The 14,396-nt window shown below is 37.9% G+C and overlaps 1 protein-coding gene across 1 annotated transcript; it reads right to left on the bottom strand.

Moving 5' to 3' along the window:
* Window positions 1–4,652: 4,652 nt before the first annotated feature.
* Window positions 4,653–5,952, bottom strand: LOC137708672 (B-box zinc finger protein 32-like). The gene has a single exon (XM_068447795.1). The coding sequence runs from the start codon at window positions 5,715–5,717 to the stop codon at window positions 4,905–4,907; it is 813 nt and encodes a 270-aa protein (XP_068303896.1). The 5' UTR covers window positions 5,718–5,952; the 3' UTR covers window positions 4,653–4,904.
* Window positions 5,953–14,396: the final 8,444 nt, after the last annotated feature.

Below are 14,396 nucleotides of genomic sequence, written 5' to 3' on the forward strand. Positions count from 1 at the left end.
GGTGATTTGGAGGGAGGCTTAGCACCAGGCTCCAACTCAATCGCATGGTCGACCTCTCTCCTTGGTGGCAACTTCTTTGGCAGTTCCTTAGGCATCACGTCCGCAAACTCCATAAGGACGGCTTCCACTTGTTTCGGTAAAGGCCCGTACTTCTCCTCCCCTTCATTCAACATTAGGGTTGCAAGAAATGTGGCCTCGCCTTTCTTCCAGGACTTGGCAAATTGAATTGCCAACAAGTGCTGGGTACACTTCTTGGCTTGCCTCTCCAATGGCACCAGGCAATGTTGTCTTCCGTCGTCCAAGATACAGAAAATATTGTAGAAGGGAATGGGAAAGGCTCGTACCTTGTCCATGAACTCTAACCCAATGACTACGTCATAATCGTCCATCTTGACTATGGTGAAGTCGATCTTTCCCTTCCATGCGCCAATGTCTACTTGTACATTGCGCGCAATTCCGACAATGGGGGTGGCAGCGGAATTTACCGTCTTCACGCTACTGGGCTCCTTTGTGACTCGGAGGCCAAGCCTTGTGGCTTCCTCCGACGTCATGAAGTTGTGGGTTGCTCCCGTGTCCACCAACACACGCGTTGTCTTGTCACCAGTCTTGACGTCGACGAACAATGATCCTCCCTCAACTTGAGCCTTAGGTTGTGGGAGGGTTGTTTGGATGGCATTCAGTAGACGGATGCATCCCATCCTTGCATCGCTACTCTCCTCGGCCTTGTCCTCCTTGAAAGCCATGGCCTTAAGGGCCTTCTTTTGTGGGCAATCTCGCATCATGTGAGGGTCGTCGCATAAGTAACAAGTGGGTTGCCAAGACTTACCCTTGCTTTTGTCATGCTTATCGGCTTTCTTCTCCTTCGGTTTGCTTGTCTCAGCCTTATCCTTCGGCTTATGTTCTCCCCCACATTTCTCATGGTTACCCCTCTTCCCCGTGGACTTGGAATCACCTTGGTGGCTTGATTTAAACTCAATCAAGGATTCGGCGGCGGCAATGGCATCAGACAATGTTTGCACGTGTCTCCTTTGTAGTTCGAGTTTTGCCCAATTTTGTAGTCCACTCATGAAGTACATGAGCTTGTCTTCCTCTAACATGTTGGGCACCTCGAATAACAAACTCACAAAGGTGTTGACATAGTCTTTGACGCTCCCCGTTTGCTTGAGCCACCTTAGTTTCTCCTTGGCTTCGTACTTGGCATTTTGGGGATAGAAGTGCAACATAAGATCTTTCTTAAATTCATCCCAAGTGGTGAGGGAGAACGTACCTTGCTCAATCTCCATGCTCCGACGACGCCACCACATAAGGGCATTGTCAGCTAAGAACATGGTTGCCGTTGAGATTTTGGACTCGTCATCTTCAAGCTTCAGGTACTTGAAGTATCGCTCCACGTTCCACACGAATGTGTCGAGCTCCTTTGCTTCCCTTTTCCCATTATAGGATTTGGGTTTAAAGGAGTCGATTACCTTGGAGTCCAACACCTTGATTTCCCTCGGCCCTTGCACGAATTGCTTCACGACTGCTTCTTTACAAAACGCCACATCTCCCTTAAGTTCCCTTGTGTCTTTTATCTCTTCTTGAAGCGCCACAAACCTTGCCTCTATGTTGTCAAGGTGAACCTGGACTTCCCTCCGCATCTTGTCTGCCATGGTGTTGAGGGCGCCAAGGAGCTCATCTCGTAGCCCTTCCACCAAGCCACGCAGTTCATCCTTACCATTGTCCACCATGGTTTGGATTTCCTCCTTGTCGACAACGTCCTCATCAAGTCGAGTATCGAACTCGAGTATGGTTCGTTCCACCTTCTCGAGTCGCTCCTCCATGGTCTCCATCGATGCTTGCAAGTCCTTTAACTTTGGCTTGCTCTTGGCAACGTCTTGGACCTCGGCAGTATGCTCCCTTAGATCGGAGACTCCGGACACCATCTCTCCACTTGCCATATCCTACTTTCCTTCAAGTGATTCACGAACCTGGCTCTGATACCAGCTGTCACGGGATGACTCTTTAAGCCTTCCGCCCGTGCGGCACTTAGACTTGAATACCTCGATGAACAAGCTAAGTAAGCCTTCGAAGCCTCGCTTCCCCGGATTGAATCACAAAGAAAGCTAAGATAGCTTGGAGAATGCTAAAATCACTTAGAAGATGGGAGAAAGGAAGCTTTGTATTGAAGCTTAGGAGAACTTTTCAATTGCTTACAATTCTTGGATGCCTTGGCCAAATGGCCTTGCCTCCTATTTATAAGCCTAAGTAACCTCCTCAATGGAGGGTTCTAGAAATCCCTACTTACATCCAAAAATATCTAGTATAGTTCTAGATACAACTTGCCTAATCTAGATTGTTCTAGGTGAGGCTTGAATTTGTACACTTGTGTGGATTATTCCGGAATGCCCTAGATTATCTTGAACGCTCCGTCATGTTCTTGATTTTTCCGGGATGTTCCAGAAGCTTCTATGAAGACAAGGCTTTATGGGCTTAGATATATGATGTCTTGGGCGTTTTCTTTGTTTGTAACATATGGCCCGTGACACTAGGACATCTTATCCGCCCCTTGATCCGAAATTTTGAAGTCCCCTCCCTCTAAACTTTGTAATAAAATGCTCACGAATACAATAGGACGATATTTTCCGATAATTTTCTTATGTTTAGGCTCACTGTTTCCTTCAACCTCCATATTTTGTACCTTGGAGGCTTGAACATATTTTTTAAACAATGTCTTGATAAAAAAAAAAACATATTTTTTAAACAATGTCAAGTTACACACAAACACACACACACACACACACACACATATATATATATGTATTATATTATTTCTTGATGTGTGGTCATACATTCTTCTCTCTCTACTAGCGCAGAGAAAAACCTAGAAACGTCACTGGTCATGGATGCAGAAAATAATTGACATTCAACCAACTAAAGATGTGTCTTTTTCATAAAAAAATAATAAAAAATGTGATGCAGGGTCAGCATCTTAAATTGAGATTTCACCGATTCTCTGTGTCTGGAGTCGACGGATCCGGAGATTTGTACCATTCATTTTAAATTATACGGTCCTCATTAGCCTATTTCTTTACTCATTTCATACAAATCAAGGATGCGAATCTCTCTTTCTTCAACGACCTGAATCTTCGAATCCTTAAACTCTAGACACAGAAATTCAAAGACGATCTCGACATCTTTACTTCTAACCGCAGCCACAACCGAACTTTATGAATGTTTCTTTCTCCTCCACCAAACCTTCTCAATGCCCCAAAAATCAGAAATCCCCACATTTCAGTTCTCACCTTCATAATTATTAACTGTTAATATCTGCTTTACTTTATTATTGACCCCTCTTTGTAGAGTGACTCACACGGAACAACTATACCACTATTGTACGTTTTGGTACAATAATACAATTTTTTGTGCACATAATAGTCCATTATTGGACCGACATGCTAGTGTTGGTGAATCTGATCTATAATGTGTGTTCCAAAAAGCTATAATGCGGTAGGCCCATAGATTAGCTTAGTTTTCCGCGTCAGGCAATGAAGTAATTTTGTTCGAGAATCCAACTGATATTAGCACGATCTCCTCATCCAAGATTTGATGTAATTTTCGTTTGAGATCATTAAAATTAAAAAAAAAATTATCAATTCCATTATTATGTCAATCAACTCGCCTATTTAGCATTCCCGTATCTTTTGGTTGCTTTATGTAATGAGAGCTGGCAAATTTACTACCACACTATATAAAGAAGAATCTCTTAAGATTTGAAAGTTTACTTGGTCAGATGAGCAAGTTAACTTGATGAGTGATAAACCTTGGAGAGAAGTGTCGAGTGTATTTTAAGAAAATGTCAACAAATTTGCACCCACCACAAATATGACACATGCATCTTATTATGTGGTAACACATCTTAATATCTTTTACCACATATGATAATGCTTATGAGAGAGAGAGCATATTTCTTTTATAGCAAGGAATGCTAAAACACACCATGGACACAAATTTGTTTGCAAATCATCTATCGAAAGGCTAATTTTATGGCAGATGTTTTTGCAGATGCGGGTCACTTTTTTTTTTCTTTCCCCCCTCTAGTGTTGTTTGGTTGTAGACCCTATCTAATGAGGCAATATCAACGTGGTCATGAGACTAATGAGAGAGATAGGATGAAAAGGTCTATACGCTAGCATAATTAAGTTTTCCACGTTAACCAATGTCGGTATTTTCTTTTTTTTAGTTAATCAATAATTTAACAAACTTTTGTCCATGACTTTGAGATCTAACAAATTAAAAGGACTGAATTTTACTAGACTAAAATAGTCATTGGCGGAATCCCATAATTCTAGTAAAAATGGATCTTTCTTTACAAAATTACGGTTAATTAGTGGTTGGATCCGTTGAAAGGAAATCACAACCATCGCCTACTAAAGATTTGGTCCACATTTAAATCTCCTTTAACACATCACCAAGAAAAAATTGGGCATGTGTGGCTAATTTTCTGCTCTCACATCTAAAAATGTGGATGAGAGGTCACTCTGTGAGTCAAACTCTTGTCGTATCGTGAATATAAAGTAAAATCCTCGACCATAAGACTTTGAGCCTTCTTGGTATAATGGTATTAGAGCATTAATAGCCATAAAACGGTCAAGAATTAAACCACTAATAAGAACCAAAATTAATGATGAAAATGTGGCGAAGATCGATCGATTTTCAAGAATTTCGGGTTGTGAATTGTGATCTTAAAAAAATTAGGAAAAAAAAAACGAAATTACAAAGTTAATTTAATCCTTTCGCCCCCAGCTGGTGCCTAATTAAATGTTGTACTGACTAATTAATCACCATCATAATTGAGTCTTGACACTTAAGAGTTCACACGCGTACATTGCACTCGCACGTGCGAAAGGACTCCAAACACTCAAGTCTCAGCACTCTGCCCAGCCTTCCTCCAGATCGTCCCGTCGTGCGCGCCTAATTCTCAGCTCACTCCCGAGCTTAGCTTCAACGGCTAGGATCAGCTTAGCCGGCACTCCGGATAGCACCTCGACCCGTCTCAGATTCTGACACGTAGAAACCGACCTATCCCCACGGAATCTCAACCCGAACCAAAACGACGCCGCAAGGGATACTCTCAGAGGCACACCCGCCAACCGCTCCAGGCAAAATCCCGAGGCATTTGACGCCGTTGAAACCACCGCAGCCGCCAAATTACCATTCACCCCAACGTTCTTACACCAATTTACGAAATTACCCTCCGCTCTCGCATCCACTCGCCTTGAAGTTCTTGCTCGAGCACTCCGTACGCTATAATTTCTCTTGGCGCCGGAGAATTTGCACAGCATATTCCTCTTCGCGCCGGGGAATCTGTACCGAGTATTTGAACCGGAAACCTCCGTCACGGAGCCCTCGGATTTCGGATTCTCGTATCCGGTCTTTGTGGTCCCCATTTCTGTGCTGGATATGCAGGCGGAACAATCCGACGATGACGACATGGCGTCGCCGTTGCAGTCTCCGGAAAAAAATTCAGGCGAGCAGGAGGAGCAGAGAGAGTGATGATCAGGGGTTTCGGCGACGGATTTGCAATTAGAGCAGAGAGGGTGGCGGACGTGGCGGGCGACGAGGAAGTTGGCCTGGTGGACGCGGGCGTCGCAGCGGGAGCAAAGGAAGGCGGAGTCAGAGGGGCAGTAGAAAGAGGCTTCCTGGTCGCAGAGTTCGCAAGCCCAGAAAAGTTTCTTCATTTCTTGATTTCCGGCGGAGAGCAGAAGAGGAATGGAAGTTGGGAGACGATTTGGGAATTCGGGGAGGTGGTGCGGTGAGAGGATATGTGGGTGTGGCGAGGGGGATTATATGGAGAGAAATGCGGTTATGGAGGATGAGAAGGTTGTGTGTGAGTTGAGTGTCTGTATTTTGGCTTTTAAGACTTCCTCCTCAAACACTCAACCCGGTCTCTGTCCACATACTAAAACCTCCTCCCCTCCCTTGAAATTTGCCCACATATGCTCTTATATATATATATATATATATATATATAATATTCCAACTTTTGGGTTTTGCAACCTTCACTCCGCTTACTTTTGATTATTGCATTTTATCCCCAATTAATTATTTTTCTTAGCAAACCTTCTATTATTGGTTTATATTAATACTAGTAAAGTAAACTTCGAATACGTGAAATCACCCAAAGTAATAAAGATCACTTGAAAACGTTATGAAAGTGGATTTGGATGTGATTGTATGCGATACATTAGTTGTGAGGAATTGGTAACATTGTACTCTAGATGAATTTGGTTAGGCTCAAATAAGAGAGAAAAACCATAAGCAATTATGAGTCAGTGTCAATCGAACAACCTACCATTTTCTATAATTTTAATATGTTTTGACCCATTGATTTTACAGTTTTAAATTCTTTAAGTAACAAATAACAATTTTCAAAGTTCACACTAAGGTTTTTAAATGCAAGAATATTGCTCGTTGCTTGAACTTTGAATTTGAATGTGTAGAGAAATGCCCTCAAGAACTAATTGCATTGGGAAAGAATCATAAGTAATATTTCAATTGCAGCATTTTATATAGATAATCACTGAGTTTGTAATATTTCCTCATTTATAAGGATAGTATCTTCTTATTAAAACATATTAAGAAAAACTAAAAATACACTGATGTGAATTCGATTCTTATTTTTTTCTCGTTATAATTAACTATCAAACCCACTAACATTCAAGCTCTGCTAAAAACACATTGTGGCATTATTTGGTGTTGAGGGTGAATTCAGTAAAACGATAACAAAAATGAGCAAAAGGGAAAAATGGTGGTTTTTGAAATATTTTTTGGCCTTTGTAATATTAAACAATAAATGTGAGTTCGTTCTGATTAAATATCGGGCTGCTACCGACTGTGGTGCGAACGTGAGCCTCAAGGGCCCCAACGGCAACTAATTCTCCACCAGAAGTTGGAGCGGCATTTCGGAGACACGTGTCACTATTTGACATATATCACTATTTGACACGTATCACTACTTGACTACATCACCATCATCGGAAATCGCATCCTCCAAACACCTTGCAAAATTTTGGAAGTTGTTTAGCTGAGGACTTCTTGACAATGTCATTTTAAACTCAAAGAAACTTTTACGTTGAAAAAATATATATTTTTAAAGAGAATAACTGGTAGCAAATTACGATTATTCAAATAAATAACCTTTTAGAGTATACATGATTTATCTTACAATGCCGGTCATGTCTGGATAAAAAAGAAGGGAAAATGTTTTAGGTAGTCGACAATTAGTGTTTTGTTTTTCATCTTGAATTGCTATGACAATGAAAACTAACAGAAAAACTGCTGTAAAATCAATAGCGATGTTCATAAACTCGACTCCATTTAAAATTTTAGTAGAATAAAGCTTGATTGTTTTAGTTTTATTGGCTGGTTTAAAACATGTAATGTAATTAGATTTTTTTTTTTTTTTTTTTTGAAAAGAAAAAGAAGAAAAAGGATATTTTTGAAGTTTGGGTAAAAACATAAAAGATCATAAAGTGGGGAAGAAAAACTTATAGTCAAGCAAGTTTATTCTAGATATTGTAGAGGGTGGTGGGGTCACGGCGGAGCTGCTTCATAGTCTTCATTGCGTAGAGAGAACGCTCCTCCGTGAAGCGTGACCCCCTGACCATACGGTAAACCGACGCGTGGCAAATCTCAGCTCACACTTACTTTCCAACTCCAATTTCAACCACACAAGCGATTCAACCACTGCAAGTGACAGCACAAGGAATTAAAAAAATGGAGAAAAATTAAATCCGGCGGGGACCCTGCCGATGAGCGCCACGTGTGCGGCGAAAGCTGACGGCTGCTGCAGAACCACGCAGTAGGGAGGGAGGGAGCGGTGGTTGTGCGCAAGTTTGGCGTGATTGGAATGGGAATGATTTGTAGGTGGGAGTCGTGGGACCGAGCTATCTTTTTCTCTCTTTTTTTTATTGAAAAATTAAAGAAAAAAATTTGAAAATTTTAAGTCTAAACAAGGACAAAATAAAAGGTAAAGTGAATAGTATGAGCATTGATTTTTTAGTGTAAAAATATGATTTTTCGTTAAAGTAAACAGTATCGTGAGCTTTTCGTTAAAACTTCATTTTTTTATTTGTCACTCAAATTGTATAATATTATTTTTTTTCCTTTTATAAAAGGAAAGTGAGAACTCGCTGATGGCTTCGATATAACCGTTCATTTTTTTGGAATCTAAAAAGACTCCCAAAGGTATTTCAGTCTCTCTGACCACCATCTTGCGATTTATTAGTGCCAGAAATTAAAGTCATGACTTATTCGTCCCCAACTACTGAGTCACCTCTTAGTGCTTCGAATTGTAATAATGCAAAAGGTATCGCACTATTGTCTGCACAAAATCAATGGCACAAAAAGCAATTGCATGCGAGGTTTGTTTTAGAGAAAGGTATCGTATTTCTCGTTTTTGAAATGTAACACTAGGTGTAGAATGGTTGAGATTTTGTTGAAGAGTTTTGGGCAATGAGAGAACAACATAAATTGTAATGTGTTGGTTGTTTTTAAATTACGTAGGGGTAGTCTATATGTTTCTTAGAATCTCATAATAAGGTTTATTATGCTGGAACGTGTTGGTTGATTTTGATCGTTAATGTATGTGGAGTTATAATAAATTAACGACCAAATTTCATTGACACATGCATCGATAGTTGATAGTATTAGATTTTTATTCATAATATGTGACTTCAGTTTCATGCTAACATTGTTACATTGACATGCATATTGTAATAATACTTAGAGGAAATAGATCTTCATTTGTTTTTAGGAGAAACTATAAAATATTTACAGGATATGTTCTGCATTGAATTTTAACTATATGAACTGACTACTTTTTAAGTTCCACTTTGAAGATATCATTGCAAAATATTATCAAAGTTGAAAATGATTGAGACGTCTAGTTGTGATCAAATAATTTGACGAATATGAGCTCGTTTGGATATGTTGTTAAAATGATTGAAATTGCCTTTAGTGAAAATATTTTTGGAATCAATCCTTAGTAAAAATGCGAGTAAATCCTAGAAAAACACTTAAAGTGCTTCTTGGAAGAAGCACATAAACGGTACTTCTTGCAGAAAGCACTTCAAGTGCTTTTGGAACCCAAAAATATTTTCTCTAAAAGTGCTTTTAGTCATTTTAACAGTATATCCAAACAAGCCCTACATTTTTCTAAGAAATATTAAAATTTCACTATGAGAATCTAATGGATAAAGTATAGGATTGAACTGATTTTTTTTTTTTTTTTTTTGCAAAAGATGGATTGATGAATGGAGACTTCAGTTTGTTGTAAAAGAATGCAAAACAGGCACCAGAACTAGTCTCCATTTATTGTATAAAAATGGAAATCCCTCTCTTAAGCAACATATACGATTGACTCAAAGTTCATCTCTTTCATTCTCTCTCTTTATGCAAATCCAACATAAGTCCATCAATATACCATAATCCCCTAATTAAGCCAGATTACAATAAAGATTCTCAGGCAAAAGACCAATGTCCATGGTGTGATCCAAAAATTAGACTCGGGAAATCAATAAAATATGTTCGGTCGGTGTGCACGACTAACCCTAACACTCCGTTGGTTATAGACCAAATTTATCATTAATTTTGACATGTGGTTTTGCATTTCTTGGATGATGCCTTAAGTTTCACGAGAAGAATATAAGAATGAATGTAAAGAAAGAAAGTACTATGGGCAGAGGGGGCATTGAAGGGTAGCGAGAGGTGCAATTGCACAAGGCCGCGAATTTGGGGCCCCAAAAATTTTTTGTCATCTAAAATTTATATGTAAATATTAAAATAAAAATTATTAGCATTTAAAAAATTTCATTGTGCACTCCTTATAAGAGTAAATTATTTTCTTTTTAAATATAAAAATTTAGAGTGCCCAACAATATATTTGAAGTGCCAATAACAACACCCTAATTAAAAAATAATTTTTTTTTCAATTTTATTGTATAATAATGCTATATATTCAACTGAAACTTTGAAATTAGAGTTTTTCAAACTTTTTTTTTTCTTGTTTGGTTGTTTAAGATTAAAGTGCTTTTGATTATTCAATGAATGTTATGTTTGTATTTCTTCTTACTTATTATTTAATGACTTTGTAAAGTTACAATCAGTGAGTCCTAAAATTTGTATTGATTTAAGTTATTGGTTTCTAACATGTGTATTGTCCTACTTTTTTGAGAAAACTATCTTAAAAAGGGCATTTTTATGAATTTTAAGCCTCTAAAATCTCAGAGCCTAACTACGAGGTTGTGACTTGTGAGAGGAACAAGACATGTGGTTGGGTTTAGGGTTCTAGGCTTGTAGCTAGGAGTTTAAAACATGTTTTTTTTTTATTTGGGGGTGTGCTATCCACACATCATTTTTTACTTCTCACACACCCCTTATTAATTTTTGACCATTGATCATTTTCAACTCATATGATCCAAGGATCAAAAACCAAAAAAGTGTGAGAAGTATAAAAGGATGTGTGGATGTCACACCTCTTTATTTAATCACCCCATGCCAACCATAACCATCCATCTCTAACTTGTCCATGCGTTAACAAAAGCCTAACTGAAAAACACTAGTACTTTTTGTCACATGGCGCTTTTCCCTGCCCAACTTAAAGATATACAAACACATTTTACATGTGTTTTAATCAACTAGTACTATCAGATTTTTTATTTATTTATTTGTATTTTTTAAAAAACTGTGGGGTTCGGATGAGAAATTTAGATTCGATTTTTTATTAAGTTTTTGGAAGAAAAGATATTGCTAAACTAAAAATTTGTTTGTATCAATATTCTATTAGATTGACTGTTTATAAACATAAGACAAGAAGTTAAATCCTAACAATGTATTGTGTGTGTAATCAATACTTGTTTTGATACAAGTAATAATCGGTAGAGTCCAACCTAAGATTTCAAGCAGTAGCGGAGCCATCTTAAGGTTAGAGTAAGCTTGGGCCTATCCTCAAATTATTTTTTTCCTAACAATCTTTACTATCATTAATTAATTTTATAATACCACTATGAACTTGAGTTTGTAATTATATTGGTTAGTTCAATTAACTTCAATCCAACAAATACAAAGCTTTAAATTTTTTACATTAAATATTTGAAACTATAGTTCTATACTAATATTAGTTGATCATCATTTCAAAAAAAAAAAAAAAAAAATTAGTTGATCATATTATCTGGTTCTTGACTATATACAATTATTTCCTTTGCTTGTAGACTTATTATTTTGGTTAATTTCTCATTTCCCTGTATTATATCATCGATGAAATCAAGAAGAGAAAAATATTTCCTTTTTCCAAATTAGCACAACGAAACCCTTTAAATGTTCTCATGCCTTATGTTTTTAGAAAAATGTTCTCTTGGTCATTATAAGAAAATGAATGCATGGTCAATCACCTTTGAATTTGATACCAAGAACGAAGAATAAATGGTGTGCTTTTAATATTGTTTTATATTCAACTCTTGATATAGTTGACCATGTATAATGAAGAATAAATGCTTGGTCACTCACCTTTGAATTTAATACCAAGGCCACCAAAAGGATTAGATAGTTTATATATATATATATATATATATATATATATATATATATGTATATTATGTCCATTTTGATCTAAAGTGCGCCCTTCCTAACATGAATTTTTGGCTCCACCACTGATCTCAAGTGCATGAATAAATGCTTTCACTACTTGAGTTATAAGCCTTTAAATTGACATTTTTTAGCTATGCTTTTACTATATTTATTTTTTGTTTATCACATTTAAGTCATCAAACTTGTTCTAATATGCATATATTTCATGAACAAGAAAATAAACAAAAGTGCTATTTTTACCACATATTTGTACCATCATTTGCACCATATCTCTAATAAAGATTGGACCCACATATGTTAGCGGAACCTACCGCTGTTACATAGATGGTACAAATATGTGGTAGATGTAGCATATCTCACAACCTAGAGAATGACTTATATAGAAGCGGTTCACCACCACTGTGGTGTCTCATTATAAAAAACCAACATGTAAGTTTTTCAACACATGACATTTGTATTATCGAATTGGAACACCACGTGACGGTGAACTCGTTCCATGTAAGTTACTCTCCACAACTTGATCTCAAGTTGTTAAAAAAAATAAAAATTTGTTATAAACTTCTTATTTAATTGTGATTGTGTAAATCCTGGATTAGATTTTATTCTAGTTATTCTTCCCTATTAGGACTTATATTCTTTGGAGGAGAAGGATTTCTTCCCTCCCTTATTACTATAAATAAAGACACTGTGTAGGGGGAATAACACATCCTCTACACAACCCTACAAACACATCTCTCTCTCTCTATTTTCTCTGTGTCGATGGCCCTCTCTCCTTGTCAGTTAAATATAGGCCACAAAATGTTATCATCATGCTCCTACTGCTGGGCTTAGGAATCTAACGTGGAAGTTTTCTGCATCAAACTCGTTCGTCAATATCATCAGGCAATCAAGTTCTTTCAAAATGACGGTTTTTATCTCGATATTTTTGCAGTCCTAATAGCATGAACATTCACCATAATGCATGACACAACTTAACGTTTTTCAAATTTTAGTTTCTACATAAATTGTATATGCATTATATCCATAATTGTTGAATTATGTGAATTGATATTGCCATAAATTGTATCATATATCTGTCCATGCATTCAATTATTTGATTAAACATGCATTGAATTAATTGAAAAATAAAAAAAATTAATTTTTTTTTATAGTTCTTCTAATCCATGACCTGAGCCACTCACGGAGCCATCGAGCTCCACTGGAAAACCCGACACCTATGGCGTCCAACCCAGAAACCCTAACTAGCCTGCAGCGAGACCATGGCCTTGCCATGCAATTTTTTGGCAAAATACGACATGTTGTCATGATTTTTGAACCAAAATCATTGAAATTCCAGAAGAATTTCATCGAATTTGGGTAAAATTCAAGTTTGAATTTCATGGGTTTCCCTTTTTCTTTTCCCTCGACGTTGAGTTACTTCATCCGTCACTAGGAATTGGCTTACTGTCAAACTCACGACTCTGCACCGAGAACTATGTCCCAAAACCCAGCCGCTTGAAACAACAACGCCGTTTTCTTTCCCCGGTGACACAACCTAGTTCTGACCTGGGGGGTTTTGGACTTGACCCAAGCCCACTTGGGCTTTATTTCTCCTAGCCCGTATCACAGAGCCCAATTGGGCCTCTATTGGACTCAGCCCATGACACCATCCCATGGCTATGGTGTCCCCGTGTCCTATGACACACTGGATTGCGTCTCCCTGGGTTTATACATCTGCGTCGCACCGAATTCCAACCCGAAGCTAGAACATCAGTGCACTGCATCGCAAAGCACGAGAGCATGCCTCTGAATAGGCTTACATCCCCAGCATGCTCATTGCCGCACTTGATTTGTGCCCATATAGGCCCCTTATTTTTGGGCCTATTCTAGCAGCCTGTTTGCTGCTAATGGGCTAGTAGCCCAATTCTTTTGAGGTCTAATTAGCCCGTGCTTATTCCAACCCAATTTTTGGGCCTGGACCTCACAGTTTCAAATTACGCCCACCTGTGGGCTTTGGCCCATTATTTTGGGCCCCGAGTTTAAATGCCTAATTTTTTAGGCTTATGAGTTTTATAATTTTCACCCCTACTTTACTTTTAGCCCGAAGTCCAAATAATTAATTCAATTATAATAATAGACCTTGAAGATCTATTTGTATATCTCTGTATATATATTAGTGTTTGTCTACAGGAACATATGAACCTAAAGTTCATAATTATTTTGAAACCTAAAGTTTCTAGAAACATGCCTTGTTTGAAAACCAGAAGATTTCTTTAAAAACATCACCCATGAAAACCCGAAGTTTTTTTCATGTAAATTTAAACCAATAAATGTCCATTAGAACCTGAATGTTGTACTCCTATGTGAATGGATTGAATTTTTTCTCCATTACACTAACCACATTCTTGTCCATTTATTTTGTGATAAGAACATGTCGAATTTGAACAAACTTGACTTCATTGCTTTAGAGGTCTTTGGAAGGAACTACCTCAAGTAGGTCTAAGATGTGAAGCTCCACCTCACTGCAAAGAATTTGCGTCCCGCCATTGAAGATGAGACGGACAACCCAGTTGGCGAAGCTGAGAAATCCACTGCCATGATCTTCATCCGAAGACATATTCATGATGCACTACAAACATAATACCTTGCTGAGGAAGATCCATGAGCACTTTGGGTTGCTTTGGCTGATTGCTTTGATCACTAAAATGACATCTTTTTGCCTGAAGCAAGACATGACTGGCAGCATCAGCGCTTCCAAGACTTTAAGTCTGTGAATGAATATAATTTTGAAT

Source organism: Pyrus communis, chromosome 11 (assembly GCF_963583255.1).
Source record: "Pyrus communis chromosome 11, drPyrComm1.1, whole genome shotgun sequence".
Lineage (NCBI taxonomy): Eukaryota > Viridiplantae > Streptophyta > Magnoliopsida > Rosales > Rosaceae > Pyrus > Pyrus communis.